Source organism: Streptopelia decaocto, assembly GCF_964273445.1.
Source record: "Streptopelia decaocto genome assembly, chromosome: 1".
In the NCBI taxonomy this organism is placed as follows: domain Eukaryota; kingdom Metazoa; phylum Chordata; class Aves; order Columbiformes; family Columbidae; genus Streptopelia; species Streptopelia decaocto.
In genome coordinates this window covers 158,266,630-158,289,876 of record NC_138663.1, presented here as the reverse complement: position 1 = coordinate 158,289,876, position 23,247 = coordinate 158,266,630, and the positions used below count along the sequence as shown (strand labels likewise).

At 44.2% G+C, this 23,247-nt stretch overlaps 2 protein-coding genes across 4 annotated transcripts in view; one reads left to right on the top strand and one right to left on the bottom strand.

Annotated features, from left to right (window-relative positions):
* DZIP1 (DAZ interacting zinc finger protein 1) overlaps positions 1-6,552 on the bottom strand; it is a 40,476-nt gene extending 33,924 nt beyond the window's left edge. The window contains exons 1-4 of one of the 3 annotated variants that reach the window (XM_082064967.1): positions 6,305-6,551; positions 4,521-4,579; positions 1,895-1,964; positions 1,312-1,815 (exon numbers count right to left, since the gene is read on the bottom strand). In XM_082064967.1, coding sequence (XP_081921093.1) covers positions 1,312-1,815; positions 1,895-1,897 — 507 coding nt within the window. In that variant the 5' untranslated portion in view covers positions 1,898-1,964; positions 4,521-4,579; positions 6,305-6,551. Of the gene's footprint in view, positions 1-1,311; positions 1,816-1,894; positions 1,965-2,332; positions 2,348-4,520; positions 4,580-6,304 lie in introns of those variants that run through there. The other 2 variants (XM_082064968.1, XM_082064969.1) reach the window with 2 other exon arrangements.
* Positions 6,553-15,819: 9,267 nt separating this feature from the next.
* DNAJC3 (DnaJ heat shock protein family (Hsp40) member C3) overlaps positions 15,820-23,247 on the top strand; it is a 37,213-nt gene continuing 29,785 nt past the window's right edge. The window contains exons 1-2 of the mRNA XM_082042984.1: positions 15,820-16,003; positions 22,845-22,955. Coding sequence (XP_081899110.1) covers positions 15,922-16,003; positions 22,845-22,955 — 193 coding nt within the window. The 5' untranslated portion in view covers positions 15,820-15,921. The remainder of the gene's footprint in view (positions 16,004-22,844; positions 22,956-23,247) is intronic.

Here is a 23,247-nt window from a genome sequence, read left to right as displayed (position 1 = left end):
TGCAACACAGGACAGAAAAAACTGTTCTGTAGGTTGCACAAAGGCTTTTTAAAACAATTCAACATCAGCAGTTTGTCCTTAAGACTAACACTCAAATTAATGCATTGAGACAAGGTTCCAATGAAGTAAAATGTATGTATAACACTACTCATGGGGCATAAAGTATCTTTTCCCCTACAGAAAAACTTGAGCCCACTTAGCTGATGTCTTAAAAAATTAAACTCTGCCAGCCTGCTGAAACTGGTATTATACTGTGGAATAAGGCTGCACATACTCTAAGAAAACTTGTATTGTTTCTGTATTGCAACTATTCCATGATTAAGGAGAATTTCAACAATCAGGACTGCTAGTATCCCAAGAATTGAAAGAAAAAAAAAATTAAAAAGTAAAGCCATAACTTTAAACAAATAGACACAAAGAGCTAGCCTGAAATCATGTCAAGTTTGTGTCCAGTGTACTCTCTAGATTTCAGACTACATTTGAAGCTGCAGTCTGCATTCCTGAAACCTGTTGAAAAATGCCAAAGCTGAAAAACATTTAAATCAAACTATTTGGCCCAGAACACAAAATCCCCTCTCAAAAAAACCAAGTGTGCTATGATAAAGAGAGTCAGAACAGCAATGCAGCAAGGCTCTTGGGGAAGACCCTTATGGGACAGATTGTTGTGGAGTTAGGGGTGAGCTACCTCACTGGGGCTCCTTACCATCATGCCTGAGTCACTTCTGAGTCACACACCGAAGCAGAAACTTTGTGCCTGAAGAACATTACTGCAAGAAAGTGACAGCTCACAGACAGGCATGTTATTGCTTAGCACCAGTTCTGATGTACTTGCCCTGTGTGTTTTCTGACCATTTAGTTGATACACAAGGCAGCAACAGAAAGTAGAAACACATTTATCACAGTTTTTTTATGTGTGTGTCTATCCGACACTTCAGATGTGTCAAAAGCGAATCCAAGAATATATAGCACTTGTTAGTAAAAAGCAGATTTGTTGAAGATGATCACAGAATCATAGAATGTCCTGAGTTGGAAAGAACCCACAAGGATCATTGAGTCCAACTCCTGTGCCTGCAGAGGACAACCCCTGATAACGTAGCACTCTCCTAAATGTCTGTGATATCAGCAAAATGCCTGTGAAACACAGATAGGAAGCAAAGCACCTGCAAGCCATGCACCCCCTTCTTCTAAGGTCACTGGTCCCTGCAGCTCCAGCCATTCACCCAGCAAGCAGGACTGCTCTGCCGCTTGTCCCCGGTGGGCTCAGAGCCAGCAAGGTGTGGGTGACCAGGCTGCCAGGACCTCCCTTCTCACCTGGTGGTAGCTGGCTCGGGCCTCCAGCATCATCTGCTGGGTGCTGATCATCTTCTTCCTGCGGCGGCATTCCTCCTTGAGCCCCTTGATCTCCTGCAGGCGCTGGGCCACCTCCTTGCCCAGCTGGTCGCGCTGGGCCTGGGCCGTCCGCAGGGCCTCCTCCAGGCTGCCGAGCTGGGCGCTGAGGAACTCCTGCGAGTGCAGCAGGTACTCGGTGCAGAGCTGCGCCAGGCGCAGCAGCTTGAGCAGCAGGGGGTCGGCGGGGCCCTGGCAGTGGGGGCAGCGCTCCCGCTCGGCGCTGCAGAAGGTGACGTGCTCCAGGTGCTCCTGCAGGGCCGCCACGTCCCCCTCCCGCGACACTCGGCCCACGTCCACGGCGCTCAGCCGCCGCCAGTCCGGGCCCTCATGGCGGCCGCGGAACTGGAAGGCGGGAAACGGCGCCGGCCCCGCGCCGGCCCCGGTTCCCCCCGCCACCGGCGGGTAGTAGGCGCGCTCGGTGAAGGGCTGCGGGAGCGACAGAGAACACGGCTCAGCCCGGGCCGGCACCCACCCCGCCCCGCCGCCCGCCCTGCCCGGAGCTCACCATGTCCGGGCTCCGTACCCCGCGCTCCGCTCGGCGCCGGCGTCCTCAGCGTCGCTATGGCAGCCGCAGCCTGTGCGGAAGAGCGGACGGGAGTGAGGCCCGGCCGCGTCGCGCCCCGCGGCTCCCCGGGACATCGCCCTCCGAGCGCCCTGCCCTGGCGGCGCTCCCTCCGCCCGCCCCGCCGCGGCGGTACCGGCAGCGGCGCCCGGGCCAGGCGGCGGGCTGCCTGTCGCCACGACGCCCAGGCACACTGCGGCCGTGTCCCACTACGGGGACTCGGCACTACCCCCATCTGCTTCCCTGTCCCGGTACCTGCTTCCCCCAGTACCTCATACACCTGGCAGCGTCATGCTAACCAGCCCGCTCCCTTGAGTCCCAGAGCTCCTCCTGCTCTGAGCACCAAACACTTGTACCAATGCATCTTCACACATCACTCACATCTATAGATATATCTGGGGCTGTTTAGCCTGGAAAAAAGAAGGCCGACGGGAGACCTTACCGCTGTCTACAACTACTTGAAAGGAGGTTGTAGCATGGAGGGTGTTGGTCTCTTCTCCCAAGTAACAAGTGATAGGACAAGAGGAAATGGCCTCAAGTTGCACCAGGGGAGGTTTGGATTGGATATTAAGGAAGACTTCTTCACAGAAAGGGTTGTCAGGCATTGGAACAGGCTGCCCAGTGAAGTGGTGGAGTCACCATCCCTGGAGGTGTTTAAAAACATGTAGACGTGTCACTCACGGACATGGTTTAGTGCCAGTGTTAGGTTATCAGTTGCACTCAATGATCTTGAGGGTCCCTTCCAACCAAAATGATCTTATGATTCTGTGATCCTCAGCTACACTATTATGTATATGGACCCTTACCAGTGCTACACAAGAGTGTTTTTTCTCCCTTCACTTGTATGAATTCTACACATAGCACCCTATAGACCCATTTCACTTCACTGCATCAATGTGTCTCCTCACCTACCGCTCTGTCCCTCCTCCGAGCCACTACTGACTCACAAAGCTTTCTCACTCTACCAAAGTGCTACACTCCGCTACTCCCGTGCTGTTTTATGCCCTTCTCCAACCTTATGTACTCATCTCCCTGGTGCAGTGACACCTGTCACCTCCCCACCACCAGCATATGGTACGTATACCATTTCTCTGTACATCGGCTTCACACTTCTGCAGCCCTGTGCACCTCAGCTCCATACAATCTCTCCAGTGCAACTCCATACCCTTCCAACACCTGCACACCAACCTCCTGCCGGGTACTTTCACACACTTTCTTCACCCTAACACAGTCATACATCCTTTCCGTGCTGCTTCCGGATGCTCTTCCCACCCACCACACTGACTCACCTCTGCCTGGTATCACCACACACAACACCACCTCTTACAACCATATAACCCTACCACCTCACCATGTCTGCCTGTCATTCTTGTCTCACTCCACCAGTCTCAAAGACTTCATCCCCATGAAGCATCTCATGGCTTGCATACATCACCTCCTTCACCATCCCATGCTCAAATACTTTTCTTCAAAGGCAAACAACAACTGGTCCCTATCTCCCTGCCTCACCAAAATTCCTAGTACTCCTCAGCCTGGTGTTCCCATTTCCCTGCTCCTGCTCAGTTGCTTCAAACACTGTCCCCAGGCAGGAGCATCCTTTTCCATCATATGAAATTATCCCATTCCCTTGCTCATCCTCACTACTCTTCCCAAAAACCTGTTCTCCCTGTTAACCATTTCTTAGTATTTCAGTCCTCTACACTGCCTCTGTCTTACCACCATGTTCCATGTTTATACCAACTGGCTTCTTAGTGTCTTCCGCAGATGCCTGAGTTTCTCATTCTCCTCGTCATTTATAGATACATACCTCTCCAGGAACATTCACACAGTACGTACTTGATTATACACTCCATTCCAGAGGTTCCTCTATATCATATGCCATAGACCCACAGAAATGTTGTTCACCAGTGGCCTCTGGTAATCATCTAGTCCAACTTTCTGCTCAATGCAGGGCTATCACCTACACTAGTTCACATCATCCACGGTTTTTAAGATGAACAAGCAGCCCATGACCTCTCTGGGCAACCTGCTGCATGACTGTGCTCTCCTCCTGATAAAAACTATTTTCCCCATATCTCACCAAGTATCTGCTACTACTGAGAAAAAAAATGGTTCTGATATTTTTGTGACTATTCTCCAAATAACTGTAGGCCACTATTAATTAGAGTGCCCCTTTGCCTTCTCTTCACCACACTAAACAAGCCCAGCCCTCTCAACCTCTTCTTGTAGATCCTGCGCTGTAGACCCCTAACCATCTTGCTAGCCCTCTTCTCTGTTCTCTTTCAGTTTCTCCACATCCCTCAGGCTACACCTTAATATTTTCCTCTATTTATCTCCGAGGAACTTGAAAGGAACCTCACCTCTCATCTGCATTTTTAACATGGCCCTATCCGATATAAACAGTAGCACGTGTTCCTCGCAGTCAGCACACCCACTGTGCACTCAAAAATGACTGCGGGACACACCTCTGCTTCACAGCACAGATGCAAGCACTTCCTCCAGCCCCCAGCTACCAAAACCCTGCCCCAGCCAGTACCAGAGACACCCAAATCAGTCTCAGATCACTCACCTCAGCAACCCAGAGTCCAGCTCTTGCCAGCATCTCCCATCCTTCACACCCACATCTACCTGCACGAAAAGAGAAAGCTGGAGGAAATGTCTTCTCCTACGCACAGAGAACCACAAGGACTTCCCTCTTGCTTTATCCACATGCAGAAAAGTTACACCCTTGTGTCATCCCAGCTTCTGTAAAAGGTTGAAAAACAACCTTTCCAATAAAGTATCTAGGCCCAGCATGAGGTTTCATTAATCTACAGAATTAATGTCAATGTATTAGAAGTATGAACAGAGAAGGTAATAACATGAATCAAGGACAGTGAGCCCTTCTGCCTGTTGGCTCAAGCCACCGTGAAAGGCAACCATCCAAAATACTTGGCACTGCAACTTGCTTTAGGACCTTTAACCTTAAGCCTACTGGCCACACTTAACTGCAATATCTAAGGCTCAGTACATATTCCATTCAGACTCTTCCATCACTTACCACAACATATTTTTTAATTTAGAAAGATATCATGCAGTGTTTGTAACAGTGCAGCCTTCTCCTGCAAGGGTGACATTTTTGCCATCTCATTTTACACAACAGGGCCTCCAGCACTTGCTACCTTCAAAGAAATGTATTTAACTTTTAAAAATATATATATCAAATACAGATCTGCCTAGTTTACCACTGAACTTCGCACTGCTCTGACTCCTGTAATATTAATACACCACTGATCTCCTTTAGAGCTATTTCTAATATACTGCAGACTCACTTCCATTTGCAGTGTATAAATACACTTTTACTTGTAGGCAGCTAGATTTTTTAAAAAATGCCCAAATACTGACTACTGTCTAAAATATCCATGCCTTTAATTCTTTATAACACCTTGAAAACCTGTAATTGGATACTTTTCCTAGTCAAATGAACTGTTAAATTGTAGATCATGAAATCTATCTCCCAATGACCTGCTCTGACATAGGAGAAATTTCTTTACAAAGAAAACACATGAATTTCGTAAACTACCAATTTGTGTGTCAAGGAGCCTGAAAAAGCACACATGCAATACATCTCTGACTCACAGATACATGGGTTTAATAAAACACCCTGTTATATAAAGCCAGCAAAGTTAAACCAAACCTGTGGATATGCTTATGTTCCTTGACTGATGTATTTAGCTAGGAATATCCACATGGAGTTTCATGCAGCTCCAACTAAATCTGCTTTAAACTGAACATGACCTGGCAGTGGTGCATCACTAAACTGAGGAGAGGTGCAAGGTGCCTGGGTATCAGGCAGAAAGGCAGAAAAAAGGTCACCAAAAAGGGCACTCTCAGTCTGTACGGTTTTCCATCACTTGTTTTTTTCTTTCTTTCTGAAGATTGACCTCAACCTTGGAGCTGTGCCCATGCAGAAGTCGGGCTGTCACCCTCTTGGTTACGGTGGCACCTCTGTAACTGGAGGGTGGCGGGCAGCGGGGGAGGCCTGTTCCCTCAAGCCCCCCTTCCCACCCAGGGGATGGCACAAGGGAAAAGCGGCGCTTCTCCCGGTTGTGCCCGCAGGCCAGGCCCGGGCCCGGCGGGCCGGCAGCGGGGCGCTCGGCGGGATGCACCGGAGTCGGCCGAGCAGGGCCCGGCCTACGGGAGGCCCTAAGTCTGGCTCCATCTCCCAGCCAAAACCTCCGCTTCGGAGCGCGGCCTCCTCCCCGCTCCCTCCCGCCTCAGGAGGGGCCGCGCCGAGCGCTTCCCTCCCCTCACCCTCCTGCGCCCCAACGGCTGCCCGGCCCCGCGGGGGAGAGGGGGAGCCCCTCCGCTCACCTCAGGCTGCTGCTCGGCGGCGGTGGGGCTGCGGGGGTTCCCCGCCGCCGTGCGCGGAGGGGCGGCGGGGCCGCGGCTGCTCCCCGGCCCGGGCGGTTGGTTACTGGTGCGTGCCGCAGAGGGAGGCAGCTCCCCCGCTCCTTCTCCTCCTCCTCGCCTCTCCAGTCCCCATCCCCCTGCGCCTCCCGCTGCCCCGGGGCCGCGGAGGATGAGTCGGGGCGGCTGCGGGGCGGGGGTAACGGCTGCGGGAGCTGGGGGCGGAGGCTGGAGCTGCGGGCTGTGAGCGAGGGGCTCCCCCGCTGCTCGCCGGCTCTCGGCTCTCGAAACCTGCCCGGCAGACGTTGATGCCCAGGCGGGATGTCCTTTGGTTCTAACCCAGGAACTCTTATGGCGGGGTGGAGGGGGTGGCTCTTTCGTGAGTGTTTTCCTGAAGTGTGCAAGAGGACACAAGTCCAGGTGTATGCTTTCCTGAAGGCACCTTGACCTAAGGCATCTCCTCCCGAGTAGGAAGCAACAGGACAAGAGGAAATGGCCTCAGGTTGCACCAGGGGAGGTTTGGATTGGATATTAGGATCAATTTATTCACAGAAGGAGTTGTCAGGCATTGGAACAGGTTGCCCAGGGAAGAGATTGAATCACCACCCCTGGAGGTGTTTAAAAGACAGGTAAATGAGGTTCTTGGGGACATGGTTTAGTGCCAGAGTCAGGTCAACACTTGGACTCGATGATCTTGAGGGTCTCTTCCAACCTCAATGATTCTATGATTCTAAGTAACGTCAGGTGAAGCAATTGGATTAAATTAAAAAATGTATCATGCAGGTAGAATCATTCCAACAGCTGCAGTTTACACCAGATCCTCCTGATTTTCTTCCTCTTCCTTGTATGGTTTTGAATTGTGTTTTTCCAAAATAAATGTTGTGCAGTCTTTGTGGCAAGGAGGAAAATTTCAAACATCTTGTATTTAATATAAAACAGCAAATTCAGCAGAGATGACCATTGCACATTTACAACACCTAAACTTCACTGAGGAGTTCCGTTTGGCATGGGAGACACAATTTTTTTTCCAAATTACATAGGCAATAAGCTCTGGAAAACTTTTGGCTCTCAATATGCATGCCAGAGATTTACAAAGACACCAGCTTTCCTTCCTGAACCCTGAATTTCTGTTGAGATAATGTTGGTGTGGGCACATATGCTACGTACACCAGCTTTAAGAAAATAAGTAATCATTTGGATGCTTCTGTTTTCAACGTCCAAAGAGCACCTCAGCATGCTCCAGTCACTAATGGGCATTCAATCCAGAGGATTAGGGTAGATCTAGTCTGAAGAAAAACCTGAACATGTATAAAACGTGGATGTCAGGTCCTCAGTACTGACTTTTGCTTCTGCAGAACTGCTCCTGTTGGGCTACTAAAGCAGCCATTGCCAGAGGAAGATGGTGATTTCAAGGCTTCAGTGTGGTAAACATTAATTAACACTAATAATGAAGAGAGGACTTCAAAAACTAGCAATGTGACAGTCACAGCCTCTGTGGGTCAGGCCTAGAGGCAGATATGCAATACGAGTTGATGAGCACATGATGTGAATGGTTGGAGCAGACACTTAGAAAACAAGGTGTGCAAGTGCAGCCTCTCCTGTGCCCACAAAGTTTTATACCCCATGCCCTTCTTAAAATACCCTAAAGGCAACACTATAGTTTGTTCAGTGTGCTTTCTAAGGATCTGTTGCTGAAGCTGTTTTTTATATCAAAGTAAATGCTAACTGGGTACGAAAATGTTGGAGATTCTCATCAGTTGATCAGGGGACATGCGTATCAAGTGTGCAGGAACACTTGGATCTTGGTCACTTGTTCTAGTATTTAATATAAAATACACAAGCAGCCCTTGGAAGGAGAGCTAGAACCAAGTTTTCTATTCTGTGAGGGCAGGGCCTTCACCCTGTCTGCCAGACAGCCTCATTCTTTCCCTCTTACTTCATTCCAGAGCTTGATTAATCTTTAATTACTTGCTGTAAGTGGTACAGCCTCACTTGGCAAGAGTGGGTATTCTTTAACCCGCATTAGGGCCCAGCTCCTCTCTCCTCATACCATGTAACTTGGTGACAAAAGTACTCTTTTAAAACATGCACGGTTTTGCTAGGAAAGGACCAAGAGCATTTTAGCTTTTCCCAATGAGCATGACTTGACAAAGGAGGTTTAGGACAGCCAGCAGTCTGGCTGGAGCAGACAGGCAATTACTTTTCATGCACAAACAGGCAGTGGTGTGCAATCGCCATAAATCCAATGTGCACCTACATCTGCCAAGAAGGTTTCAGCTGATATCCAGCCACACAGGTGACGTACTCTGTGAACTGCTGCCTTGAGAGGTGGTAAACTTTCTCCATCAGCCTTCTTCTGAAGCTCAGTAATTCTCACATTTTACAAATGTACTGTGAGAAAACGTGGGATATGCTCCTCTGGTGAACTCACTTAAGGTATGCCCAGCTTGTTCGCACCATGAAGCACTGGAAAAGACTCTCAGCAGCTTGTTTCTTGAAGGCATGGTGCTTTGGGTGTTTGCAGACACAGTGTTGTATGTTTTTCTTTAAGTACCTAGCAGACGGTAAAATATTAGCTTCTCCAGTTTGCTACTGACTTTTTTTTTCACAGTAAGAGATGATAGCTGAATGGGAATTTTAGGAATCTGAATTTTCACTGGGGCACTTTAGGACTTTCTAGAGTACTAACTCAAAGCCCTTTCTTCCCCTTGTATTGTTTTACTCCCAGCTTCCCCTACCCAGTCACAATTCAAATTTTACACACTTTTCCTGTTCTAGCCTGTACATCTCATTATTATACACTAACACATTATTTTCCACATGACAGCCCACTGCAGGGAATGGTTTAAATAAAGATATAATTCCCAGCTTGTGGTTCAAGTTTATCAAATACAAGTCTGTTACTACTTCAGTCCTCTATTCAATGCAGAGGACTGGCAATTAACAGAGTCCTCTACAGGTAGTTTGTGTGCTTGACGTTTTTATGAAACTACAGTCTGTTTCAAAAAGGTGGACCCAATTTCAAAGTGGTATATTGGATAAATTTGGTCCATCATTTTGAAACACCCTGTATTACGCAACTATGATCTGTTATTCTGGGAGGATGTTGTTCTGTTGACACAGTACAATGATGAACATGGAGGGCTTTTTGGTGGAATTCAGGAAAAAGGAGTAGGGAAGAATGGAGGTTTCTAGGAAGAAGAAGGATTTTCATAGAAAGCTGGTGAGAATTGCTAAGGAAGAATTAGGATAGGATGAGGAAAGCAAGTTAAAGTGCAAGAAGTAAACCTAAGATATTGATTGGAGCAAGGTATTTGAGAAGTGTATAGAGGGCACCTGAAACTGGAGGATACAAAAGGAGAGATTATTCTGATTGTGGGGTGAAATGCAATGGCATCTTGGCCACAGCTATTTGGGAAATGTCCCGTGCAGCACGGGTGTCAGGGTACAGCCATCTGCTCCTCATGTGGTGTCAACACAGGACCCCCCAGCCAGGAGCAGGGGGGACCAGGGCAGCCTCAGCCCCAGGCATCGGGCACCTCTCTGGGGACAGGGATGGGCTGTGGCTCCGTGGGGCCCATGGCTGGGCAGGGCAGCACTGTGGGGAGCTGGAGACTGGCCCTACTACGGTATCACTGGGGAAGGGGCTGAAGTCGGGTCCTGGGCCCTGGTCTGCTGGGGGGAGGCTGGGCAGGGACAGCCAGGCCTGGCAGTGCCCTCGGGGCCCTGATGCCATGCCTTAGTAGAAAAAATGATCTGTGTGTATTGCAGAATGGAGGAGGATGCCATACATGACCTACAAGATGTTTTAATTTGAGGAAGCAGTGGAAAAACTGTCTTGGGAACCGAGAAATAGACTCTTCAGGAATCTTTCTCCTGTAGCAGACTCAGAGTGACGCATACCAGTAATCATTAACTCTGGTGGAAAGTTGACTTGAGTAGTACGATACAGGTATAATAATGACTCTAGCCAGATTCTCAGTTTATTTAATCTTTTCCTTCCTGCCAACTCCCTCCATGGTACATTTTTCAATTTTAATGCCTATAATACTTCCATCAGTTCAGTCTTTCCATCGCTTAGTTTACCTGAGGAAATCATTTAAATATATATTTTTATCACAGGAAGACAAAACTTTTAAAAGAAAAGAAACGTAGAGTGAGCCACTCTCCTGTCTCCTCTGTGCCACCTCCTTTGTTCAACACACACCACCAGTTGCGATTAAGTGGTTTGAAGAGACGCTGCCTCATGTAGTTTAATAAGTTTCATTTTCAGGTTAGGATACTTCAGTCTCTTCTCCAACTTAATCTTATTTTCTTCAAATAAATAGTTTTTGCTGCTGTAACTGTGCCGTCAGCATAGCCCAGAGCCCTCTTGTTGAGCTTTGGACACAGAAATTGTGTTTGTACTGCTTTCAGGTGGTCTGCACCTCCAGGCAGGGCAGATACTCCTCTTCCAACCCATGGAGTTCACCCACTGAGTTCCATTCAGGTGTGCACTCAGGAAAACACCCACTGTCCACTGTCTGACACATGCGGTACTTAACTTTTTTGTATTTAGAAACTGTTGATATAATTGGGGCAATAGGAAGGTCACTGAACAGTGAAACCAAATCAAGGACTTATTTTTTAACACTAAGCAACCTCTAGGTGCATTTTTAATAGCATACATCAGATGTTTGTTCTTTTTCTAGCAATTACATTGCACTTTTACACTGACTGGGACACAATCACCTTTGTGGGCAAGAAATAAACTGTATGACAAAGGAAAATGAACCAACATCTCAGAGTCTCAGTCCCAAAGCATACAAGGGGAATCTATTTCCCCCCCCCCTTTTTTTTTTTAATGTTTTTAATCCTGATACGGAAAATTTAAGGGCATGCCTTAGGACTTTGTGCCCCTTCACCACTTTTCAGAGCCCTGGATTCAGCAAACCCCAAATTTCTGAAAACGAAAGAAATTATTTAATAAACATACCAGGCATTCTGCAGTATGTACACAAGCTCTGTTGTCTTTCTTAGTCCGCACTTGTCTGCAGGTTGCTGTACTGAATGGCAAGATGTGATTAGTTGGAGCAAATCTGTGGGCGTGAGGAGAGGAGATATATATATATATATATGATCTCTTCTTGGACTCTGGATATCTGGTCGTAACAGAGATGCAGTGGCTGCACCAGCAAGGAGAATTCTCTTGCTTTTCAGACTGTGAGTAGTCAGAGGATAAATGAAGTCTGTTGATTTGGAGGTGAGCAAGGAAAAAAGGATGCTAAATGCCATCACACGCCAATGGCTTATATGCTTGTAAAAATGTGCATGGGGGGAACTCTGCTGCAGAATGGCTGGAAAAATTGCTTCAGAGATGCAGGAAACTTCCACTTATGAAGGAAGAGTATGGAGGTGTCTGCTAGAGCAGGCGGAGGTAAGATTGCACACACACACACACAGACACACACACACACATACACACACTCTCTAACTTCTAGTCTAAATTCTTGGAAGTGTGAACTTTGCTGACCATGGTGTTTTGGCAGGACATAAGAAAGGAACAAATGCCTTCAGTGATGGCACAGCATTTTGTTAGTGATATTTTTCATGTTTTTTAAAATCAAATTGACATTAGAGACAAACAAACAGCTTGCAGTTATCATGTATGTTTGAAACTCGGAATTGATCTGAGAAAAATATTTGTAAGAAATGTCAGGTAAACCAAAACCAGTTTCAGGAAAATCAAATCTAGTTATGCAAATAGGTTGAATTTCATAAACTGTTCCAATAAAAAAGAGAGTTAATGAATGTTAACATTTTCCATGTATTTTCAAACCAGAATGATTTCTTTCAGAAATACCAAACTATTTTAAATGTTGAAGCAAAATGTTTTTACTTTGATTCCAGAGTAGCATTTTTCTTTTAAAATGTTCTATGCCTTAAAAATTGAAAATAAATGTTTTAAAAGGGGTGTGCTTTCATAATAGATGTAATATGTTGCTTTCTGTTAAGACTCCATCATCCCAACAAAAGTGAATTTTCAGCTTAGTGAATAAAGCAGACTCGAGGACCTTTATTACAAGAATCTTTAAATAAGTGAGACCAGATGGCCCACATAAAGCATATTTACAGCAGTATAAGCAGCAGGTAGTAGCTAGCACGTTTATATAGCATCTAAACATGTGGTCATAGCACAATGAGTTAAATAAATACACAATGTGCTTCTCACATAACAGGTATGATGACTTCATACATGCAGAATTTTCTTAGAATAATACAGAGTGGAAAGCCTTAACAGAGGCTAGTCCTGCCCTAAAGAAGCCTGGTCCCTCTCAACTCCCTTTCAAGTCCATGGACAAAGATAAACTTTTCCAAGTGCAAGTTTAGAGCATGTAAATTAAGTTATTGTGCTGAACTGTGGTTTGCAAGCACCTTGCTACTTCCATTTACTGCAAAAGGAGCCCAGAAAAAATTAGTTTCCCTGACGCCCTCTCTTATAAATACCACTCCAAATGTGAAATTACCAAAAGACGTGGCTACACAAACAATAATCGCACATTAACCAGATGTACACTATTATTTAATTTAGCTACAACACATCTAAGTTTCTGATAGGGATGTACAAAGACAAGAATAAAAAATGGGTGTAAGGTGTGAGAGACCTCTAACAAGAAGTGGCCCTTAGAATAGGATTTTTGTGTTATCATCCTCTCTTAGCTCCTCCTTTATTTTGTACTAGACTGAGTATGCAACACAACAGCCTGCTATACTGCTTGTTTTCCTGTATCAGGTAACTGGTTTTCTTGGATGTTTTTGGAAACGAGATTATTAATTAAAATGTATTGTCAAACATACTGGCTCACAGGTAATGAGCAGGGCCCTTCCAGTACCTTCTGTGTTGTTGCGTCTAATCTTGTTTATTGTAATGTATTATATCTAGTAGGTTTCTCGTCTAATACATAGAAACTACAGATTTAACTATCTCCAACCTATGACACCAGATTGAGTTCACCGTCCCTATTAGAAGCAATGAATAGCTTAAAGTCATTCCTTGCTAATTGCCGCCCTCTGCTGCTACTATATATATATTACCAGCAGTAACTCGGAGAAAAGTACTTTGTCTTTTGACTGCTTTGAACAATACTGTAGACTTTGCCGTCCGCTCTTTCACTCCGCAATGCAAGGCTGCTGAAGAAGCCAGTTTTGGATACCAGTCTAATTGTGACTTTTTACATTACAGCTGTATTGCTTTGCTCTTTTTTTAATTCCAAAATATAATGTTGACTTGTCATACAAAATCATTTACGTTGGAAAAGACCCTTAAGATCATGGAGTTAAACGCATTTGTTCTTTCAAGTCTTTCTCCTTTTCTGCATTTTGTCTTCTGTTAAAATTGCACAAGGGAATACGTTTTAAAGAACTTTTTTCTCCTAGATTTATACTAAATATCTAAATTACATATGTTTGGGGATCTCTGATAAGCAAGAACAGTCCTTCACAGTTTATGGTCTCTTTCAAGAATTACTGTGTAATTCTGGGTACCTAGTGGCATTTCTAGCACGGAGTGACAATGATAAATGCTTTCTCTTTGAACAGATAATTTTGTAGTGCTGGCATTACACACCATTCTTTACTGTGTCAGCCTGAAATATTGACCTTGGCTCAGTATTTCAGAGTCAAGGTCAAGAACCAAGGGCTTGTCAAGTATCTACTCAAAATGATACTTGACACTTTAATCATACTACTTCCATCTTGCCTTAAAGGATTTGATGCTTGAATCTTTATGCCTGGTATTCCAGTATGAGGTACCGAGTTTTCTACAGATTGTTTTCTCGTAATCTTGTTACTGACGGCCCAGTAAGTTTATCATCATCCTTACTATTATTTCCAGATATCTTAGAGGGCTGGAGGTGTAAATTCCCTTTCATATTCATTTTATCTGGCTTTGGTCTAATACTTTTTTTCCTCAAGAGAAATCAAAGGAATTAATTAACTGTAGCAGTGATTACATTCTGCTCAGTTCAGTTTTAGGCTTTTGTATTTTGTCTTATCCATAGTGCCAGAGTTGTCATGTTCTTCCTTATGCTGACGTCTACAGAATGTCATCAATTATTCATTTCACATCTATCACTTCTTAGACTATTTCAAGTTCTTATTTCTGAATATCTTCTGCAGGTCAAATTTCAAGGTGATACCTTTGAAGCATCATCATCCAAATGAAATGTTGAAGGAGGATAACTTACTTTTCTTTTTTTCAGTCTGATCTTTCAAGAAAGCTTGTAAATTTTATCGTCTGGGGTGAGAAGGGTAATGTGACAGTACCCGTGGAATGAAAAAAGAAATTTCTGTCGTTGCCAAATTGGACCTCAAGCCTCAAGTTTGCTACTTTCTCAGTAGATTTCCCCTAAGGCTTTTTCTGGTTGTTTTGTTTTTTACATAATATGCCTCCAATATATTTATCCAACAACACAAAGCAGATGATTTGAACCTATGAACCGCTAGGCACATACAAGATTAGTTCTTCTGTGGTGTAAGAATGCATTGTATTTTCCTATGACACAAAGGAAAACAGGTCTCCAAAAGTATGTGTTAGATTGCAGGCTATCTTAACAGGCTTTGCTTTCAGTGCACAGATCCAATACAAACTTTTAGTATGAAAATACTGTGCTCTCTGAAGTCATATAACCAATTTTTCTGCAGTCTGGTAAATTCTCGAATACTTTTTTGGCATGCCTGGAGGTCAGTACAGTTAAGGCCATGCTATCTTGGCTTTGCTGCTCTGCCTAAACATGACTCTGTCCTGATGACAGTCAAGCATGGTTTGAAATCGAACTTGCCATCCTCTCCGCTCTGTGGCTAAGTCAGACATAGCAATAAAGAACTAGGACCAATTTACTTAAAACTTACTACCCAATTTTTCTACTATTTGAGTAGTTCAGAGATGCTGTCTTTGAAGAATGAAGGTTAACAGCAACCATCAGACCCCAGAAGGTGGCCATGACCGTGTTAAGCGCATTCCATTAGCCCGGATACCAGCCGTTTAACCCCCGGGCCAAGCAGCCTGGATCCTTCTCTAGGCCTCTGCAGAGCACCCTCAGAGGGGCTACACCGGGGCCTGGAGCAAAGCCCAGGATAAGCCCGGCTGCGGTAGGAGGGGTTCGGCAAAGAGACACGAGATAAAGCAGACAAGCCGATGGAAACACCGAGCGTTTATCGTTCCGCTGAACGTCTAAGACACGACACCTCTCCCGAGCCGCCATATCTAGTGAGGGCAGCTCCGTGAGGGCAGCGGCGACACAACGCCTCCCTGCGCACGCGCGAAGGAAACCGCGCAAGCCCATTGGCGGAGGCGCCCTGCTCTCGCGCCGCGGCGGGCGGGGAGTCACGCCCCCCGACACCTCCCGCCCCTTCGCTCGGCCGAGCCCGGCGCTGTGCTGACTGGCGGCCTCTCGCCGGTTCCACGTTCGGCGACCGCGGGGGGCGGTGCGCGCGCGGCGCGGCCAATCAGAGGCGCCCACGACCCATCCCGGAGAAGTTGGAGCCGTCGGCCCTGGGGACGCCGCCACTGTCGCCGCGGGGTGGGGGGGGTGGCGGCGGAGATGGTGTCTCCCGCGGCCTCCGCCGGCCGCCTGGGCTCCGCGCTGCCTTTCCTGCTGGTGCTCTTCGACCTGCAGTACCAAGGTGAGGGGCGGCGGGAGGTGTCCGCGCCTCCGGGGGCTGCGCAGGGGGGGGGGCGGGGGAGCTGCGGCCCGGCCGAGGGTTGGGGAGGGGGAGCTGCCGTTTTCCCGCCGCGGCCCACCGGGGCCTGGGGTAAGCGGAGCTGCCGCTGGGCCCGCGGTGGAGAGCTGGTAGCTCATCGCCCGCCCTCCTTCCGCGCACTCGTCGGGCCGGTTCGGCCTATTGGGGTGTCCGCCCGGGCTGTGGTGCAGCTGGTAGAGCCCGGGCCGAGGTGCCGAGGGAGCGCGGAAGGAAGCCAGTGTGGCTGCGTCCTGGCAGCGGGGACCCGCGGGCCCGGGCCGGGGGGAGGTTCCGCGGGACGTCCTGGCGGGGGGAGCATTTCTGGAAAGGGTATGAGGAAGAAGGAGGTTCCGAACTGCCACCTCATCGCGGCTGTTGTGAGGGGTGTGTAATGAGGGCACCGCCACTCCTCGTGCCCTGTTCGGCTTTATCTGGTGTTGGAGGTGGCTTGGTGTGTGTGCCTCGCTTTCCTGGGCCTGCTGACAGGGTGCCAGCTGCTCTGAGGCCTCGGAAACGTCGGGGTGTCCTCGAGTGCAGCTGTGTGACAGCGTTGGCCAGTTCCCAACTGAAATTTCTTGCTTCTGTATTAATTTTGGGCAGTTTTTAAGTCCACAGGCTTTTTCGGTCGTTGTCCGCATCCACAGCCGTTGTCAGTGCCAGACCTGCAAATTCAATAAGGCTTTTAGCAGTTGTGTTGTATTTGTTTATGTTTTTGTTTTGTTGTCGTGTATATTTTCTTTTTTTTTTTTTTTAATCTACCATTAGTTCAGCAGAGAAGTTTTACTGCACTTTGTGCAGCCTGTTTGCTTTCAGCATACACTGCAAGGCTCAGCAATACCTTTCTAGTCAAACTTATATTCACAGGCTCCTATTAAATGTATAACTTGGTTATACAATTGCACACACAGGCATAGTTTCACCTGAGGAATGTTCTTCAACTGGCAGTGTCAGACTTGAGCAGAACTGAAGCTGTCAATAGTCAGGATAAGTCTGTAGACTTAAGACTGACCTGGGCTTGACGTTAGAAATTTAGTTGATGTACTAAACAAATGAATATTTAAGCTGGCTAAGTGGCAAAAGGAACACTGTGGCAAAGACTCTCTGTAGTATCAGACTGCCGTGTTGAATTGCTTTTTTGAATGTGTGTTCTGGTAGTGTTAGAGGAAAAATAATAATTGTGGTCAAAGTATACTTTTATTTCTCTTTTCCTAAGGTTGTGGCAGTGATGCTTCTGCTGAGGGTTATTTATTTGGAGTTGCCAAGCTACTTGAAGTGTATTTTTAAATGTCTATGTGGATTTACCAAAGCCACATTTCCTAATTTGGGGTATATTTTCTTAGCTTCAGTTGGTAAAGATGTACGGTAATAAGATGAAACGTGATGATTATGGATCTTATTTGGTGAACTTACTAACCTCTTAGTTTATGAGTTTGTTTTCCAGAGTATGTATTTAGGGAATTTAGGGGGTTTACATTATTGAAATATCTAGATTTTTTTCCCCCAATATTGCTGGTCTTTGAACTTAAGGGTGTTCATATTCATATTTAAATTTGCGTCTTACTGTCTTGATAACAGAAGATTGCCTTGTGCCATATGATTCATGAATTGGTGCAACTGTTGGCCTATATTAACTTTGTAACTTACAGTCAATATCTATGAATACTGATTTATATCTAGTAAATGAGTTCAGTAAAAAGGTTTTTGAATACTTGGTGATGTGGCAGGTTGCAGTTCAGCCCTTACTGTTGTATTTCATGAATTGCTCCTCTTCAAATACCCTGACACCTATTTGACACAAATCACCTCTTGGTAAGATTCACCCTTTGCTATTTGTCCACAGTAATCGTAACAAAAAGAGACAATTGATGAGGATAGAGGAATATTGTTCCTCTTCCCCCGTGTCCTTCCTAACAGTAAAAGAAAGGAAATGTAATAAGGACAAGAAGAAAAGGGGTTTAAGTATAGAGAGTTGGGTTTGTTACTGTCAGACCACTAGCCTTAAGTGTCTCTCTCACCCCTACACCATATGTTTCTCTCCTGAGTTTGGGAGGTTGTTTTTCTCACCCCAAATAGCAAAGGATACTTGGGATGGCAGGGGTGGCTTTTTGGTTTGCCAGTCTTAGCTATATTTACCAACTGTCTTTGCAAACGTAGGGAGTAAAAACTTGATGGATAGAAGTTACATATGACTCAACTTGATGCACTGAGACTCCTTGTGAGCCTATCTGTTTTGCTTCTAAAGCTGTGGTTACTTGTCCACTACTTACTTTAAGTCTTGTCCTTGAAAAACACACTTGCAAACACACAGTATCACAGTATCACAGTATGTTTGGGACTGGAAGGGACCTCAAAAGATCATCTAGTCCAATCCCCCTGCTGGAGCAGGAACGCCTAGGTGAGGTCGCACAAACCTGTTTAACAATAGCAGCAAACTTAATACTTATTAAGCTAAACACAGGGTCATTCTGATCAAAAAACACCCCAAAAGCAGAATCTTCCATTTACGTGACAGGACAATCATTAGGAACTTTTTTTTTTTCTTTTTAAATAAAAAAGGTAATTGAGATTAGTGACATACGTTTTTCTTCGGTTTTGAAACAATTTTGATTCTGGTACACAGAACAATTTCTGTTTGTTTTCATAATCCCATTACTCAGCATGGGGACAAGATGTAAAAAAAAAACAAGTAAGTGGAAATTCTACAGGGGAAAAAGGAGTATGTAGATAAATGTAAAATCTTGAGCCTGTTTCTGAAGCTTTTTTTACACTGTGGTTATGACTGATTATATGAGGATATAGTTCATATATACTTAGGTACCCACATATTAGCACCAGTTATTCTTAATAAAACAAAAATCCTATCAGGAAGTCATAATTTATTTGAAGTGAGTGTATTTAACTGGAAAAACAGGTTAGCTGCACCTGTACATATTTGTTGTGCCTTCTGACTGACTGAGTTGTCAGGGCTGGTGCCAATTCTTTATCTGGGAGGAGGTTTTTACTTTTTTTTTTTTCTTTTTGACTCTTCCACTCTAGCATCCGTGCCAAGACTGCAGACTCCCAATTTATCCAGAATATCTGACTTGATTTGACAGCTGGGGCTCTTGTGTGTGGTCATCTGAGGTCATTGGTGGATAGAGAAGAATTAGGCAGGTTTTATAAATAACATTCAAATTAAAATACTTTGATATTTTAAAAATAAATAGTATACTTGTGAATCTCTTGTATAAATGTAGATTTTTTGCTGGAGCGTACAAGGCTTCTTCAGCTGTAATGCTGACCCTTGGTATTCAGTTCACTACTGACTGTCTGTTGGAAAGAGCTCTGTGGGGTTGTTTGTTTTTTTTTTTTTTTTTCTTCTGGTTGAACCTGAGTCCTTACATTCATTCACAGACCAAAGAGTGAAGAGGTACCCAAATAGGTTACAGAGAATTTGAGTCCTTAAACTCCTGTTCCTATGTTAACAGTTTTCAGGTGTCTGCTGTGGGGTGGTTTGTTGAGAGCAATTGTTTGCCTGCAGTCAGAAAATGAATAAGCAATATATTTATATGAATAAACAGCCCAACTATCTGGTCAGTGTACAGTATTCCTAAGTGGTTATGGTAAATGGCACTTTTCATCATGGTTACACTGACTATATAGGCTTCTGCTGGAGATTTCCACTTCAATTTATGATGTTCAGCAATTTGCAGAGCCAAGTTTTAATGTATGTCTCATATAATTAGTCATGTTCTGCAGGGAACATACAGTCCTTTACATTTAGCATTCTCTGTGTTGCTCCTGCTTTTCTTCCTTAAGTGTTTACTATTAATGGTTACCTTTTTCTTTTATTATCTTCAGTATGTTCAAGGAAAAAGATGGATCTCCTGCCTAAAGTATTATGTAACTGTAATACTGTACTGAGCATAATGTGTATGAAAGACACTGAATAGTATAGGTACATCTTAGTTATGGAAAATCTATTCTTGGAGGTATCCTGATGTGACTAAAATGTGAAACAAGGACACTCCTTCAGATGCTTGAGACTGTGAAAATTGAATGCTCACTTCTAGAATAACACTCCAAACTGGCAAGTTTTGAAAGATTTCAGAAATTTGTATATGGGGAGAGATGAGAGGGATGAAGCTTAGGAACTTGTGCTGATTTGGCTGAAAGCAAGTTAATTTTCTTTATGCAGTTAGAAACTTTTCTTCTTTGTAGCTAATATGGTCCTTGTTTGAATTTGAGAATGAGAAGATAACACCCTGAGACAGAGTTAATGTTTTTAATTGCTCTGGTCTGAGAGCTAAGGATCTTTTGAGTGCTCTGTCCACACGTGTGAGGCAGCTGAGAAGGGTGGCGTGGATGGGGCAGAGCTTGACTGACATCCAGACTGATCAGTAGGAATATTCCGTGCCATTAGTGTCATGCTTCATATTTAAGGAGTGTTGGATTTCCTGGTTAGGAGGACAGGGAGAGAGACGGAGACGTGTTCTGGTTCTGCTGCATTTTCTGTGGAATTCCATTTGGGAGTTCCCTTAGTTGGGCCTTTCACCATCCTGGTGTTTGCAGAGGCCTCTGGGCCTTTCTGCCTTTTTCTCTCTTTTTTTTTTTCCCAGCATCAGCTTTGGGACCAGTTGCTGCTGTCTGGCACTGGCTGCTTGGTGTGGACTGAGTCTGTGGAATTGCATTGAGTATCTTTTAAATTCTATTTCCATTTTATATATAGTACTAGTAGTAGTTTATTAGTATTATTTTTTTTTGTTTGTTTAATTCAACTGTGTTTATCTCAGTGCATGAGTTTCTCCCCTTTGGATTCTCTTTCCTATTGGGGGAAGTGGGGGTGGGGAGAGTGAGTGAGGGGCTATCGTGGTTTTGAATTGTAAACTTGGTTTAAACTGCATCAGAATTTTTTGCTTGTTTGTTTTAGCTCATGTTAAATACTTCAGTCTCTTTATGGTTTGATATCTGATTTGTTGCTAGTGTACTTCAAAAGCCAGGGAAATTTGTGGTGTTTGTGTTTGTTTTTTTTTTTTCTCTCCAGTGCTTGCATTATTATTTTAGAGGACACTGAACTACTCAATGACCAAAGCTTTAAGCTAGAGAAGAAGCAAAATGGCAAAGAATATAAATTTTTCTGAAAATAGGACATTCATGTAAAAGCTACCTTGAAGTAGAATACTGTGTGAAAACATTACTGTCAATAAATGCTTCTCCACTATCAGTGCAGCTCTTTATATTTTATTCAGAGCTATACATACCTAGAATGGATTTTAAAATGCATCCTTTAATAAGATCCCCAAATTGACTATATGGTAAGTTATTACTATTTTAATTTCATCTGTTTAAACAAACAAATTCTGATGGGAAATTTGGGGCTTGTTTTATAAAGTCGCTATCTTTAATTTAAAAAAGGAATTTGTTTTCTGTCATTGTTCTGAAGCAAATAATTGACTTGAAGCCCTTGAATTCAGTTTGCTGAATTATTACCAATCTTTTAGCAGATAGAGCTCTTCCCAGTGGATACAGAGGGCATTATGTTTATTTTAGTATAGACAGCTAAATGATTTTCTTATAATGTGGAATTAAAAGAATCACGACCTGTAATAGGGAGTAGAAAAGGAAAATAAAATTAAGATCCCAGGTACTGAAAGCCCCTGTAGTTCTAAGATCTTGATGACTTGGTGATCAGAAATTATTATTCTTTCATTAGAAATACTTTGTTGTTTAATCACCTTTCAGTGTGAGAAGTTTTGATATACTGTCTGTCAACCTGTCTAGTGTAACATTTTTATTCATTGTCTAAGCAACTACTTCAAAGTGCTGCTGCATTTTTATATTTAAGATTAATTCAGGTGCCCATCTGAATTAGCCTCAGTGAAAGAAGCTGATTCCTAGTAATTGTAGTTCATTGTTTTCTAATGTAATGTATTTATTCAGGGTCTTAATATATTTACCTTGCTTAAATGTATGCTCTTAGTATGAGAAAACTGCTTATGGTGTGAAAGTTTTAATAGTCATAAACTGGCAAGGTGTAGTGAAATTCTGTCCTGGTTTGAAGAACACTGGAAGCTGTACAAATGCAAAACCTCTGTGGCTGAACTGATGTAGGTACAGCATGTGCTTGCACTTAGCTGCTTGTTTCTTCTCGACAATAGTCTTTCCCTGTTGGTTGAGCGGCAGCAATTTATTAGCTTTTAACTAAAACTGACACTTCGAAAGCATACCACTTCAGTATGACTGGTTCAATGAAAAGGGAATGAGCATTTTCATTGTTTATATCAAAACTTTTGCTCTGGAAACAGTTTGCCTTGGAAATTAAAGATGAGACAAAAGTGCTGTAGATGAGAAAACAATCTCTGCAGTAGCTGGCAGTTCTCAGTCGAGTCCTAAGTTATCAGTAGGTCATGAAATTTAATTTTGCTCTGTGCACATTAGGAGTGTTTTTTCCAGATTCTTTTGAAACTGAAAGCTCACATAGAAATGTATTTTGTTGAACTGTTTTTATAGTTGGTGTATAAAGCTTGGTATGCAAAAGTATTTTACTGAATGTATAGACAGGAATAGAAGTGTATATTTGGTGCCTTCTCACAATGTGGTGCTTTACAGTGTTTGTTTATTTATGTTGACCTCCTTTCTGGGGCAGGGAAAACATGCTATGTGTTTAGTAGGCTGCAGGTTGTTTTAATACAGGAAAATTTGACTTCTGTTTCTATATCACTAGCTGTTTGTTATATGTGTTGTCACTGTGTGCATTTGGTGTAATCAAACTGGTCATTCAACACCATGAATTTTTTTCTTTAAGGAGCTGAATGTGGAATAAATGCAGAAGTAGAAAAACAGCTTGAAATGGGAAAGAAGTTATTGGCTGCTGGACAGCTAGCAGATGCTTTGTCTCACTTTCATGCGGCTATAGGTACGTATGTCAGGAAACTGACTCTTGCACAGAAATATCTTTGTCTGAGGGTTTTTTTCCTACTCTTTGCTTCATTAAGTATGCTACTTTCTTACAAATTCCATTCCATGAGTTTTACAGAAGTTGGGACATCTTTATGCAGCAGTTCGGATGGGAGCCAACAGAGATGTAGTAGAATATTTATGCTTCAGTTTTGATAAAAGAAACTGATAAATTAACTACATGATACATGAACACAAAGTCACTGCTGTAGTAGTAGTTGTATGAAAGCAATGATAATTGACTGTGGTAT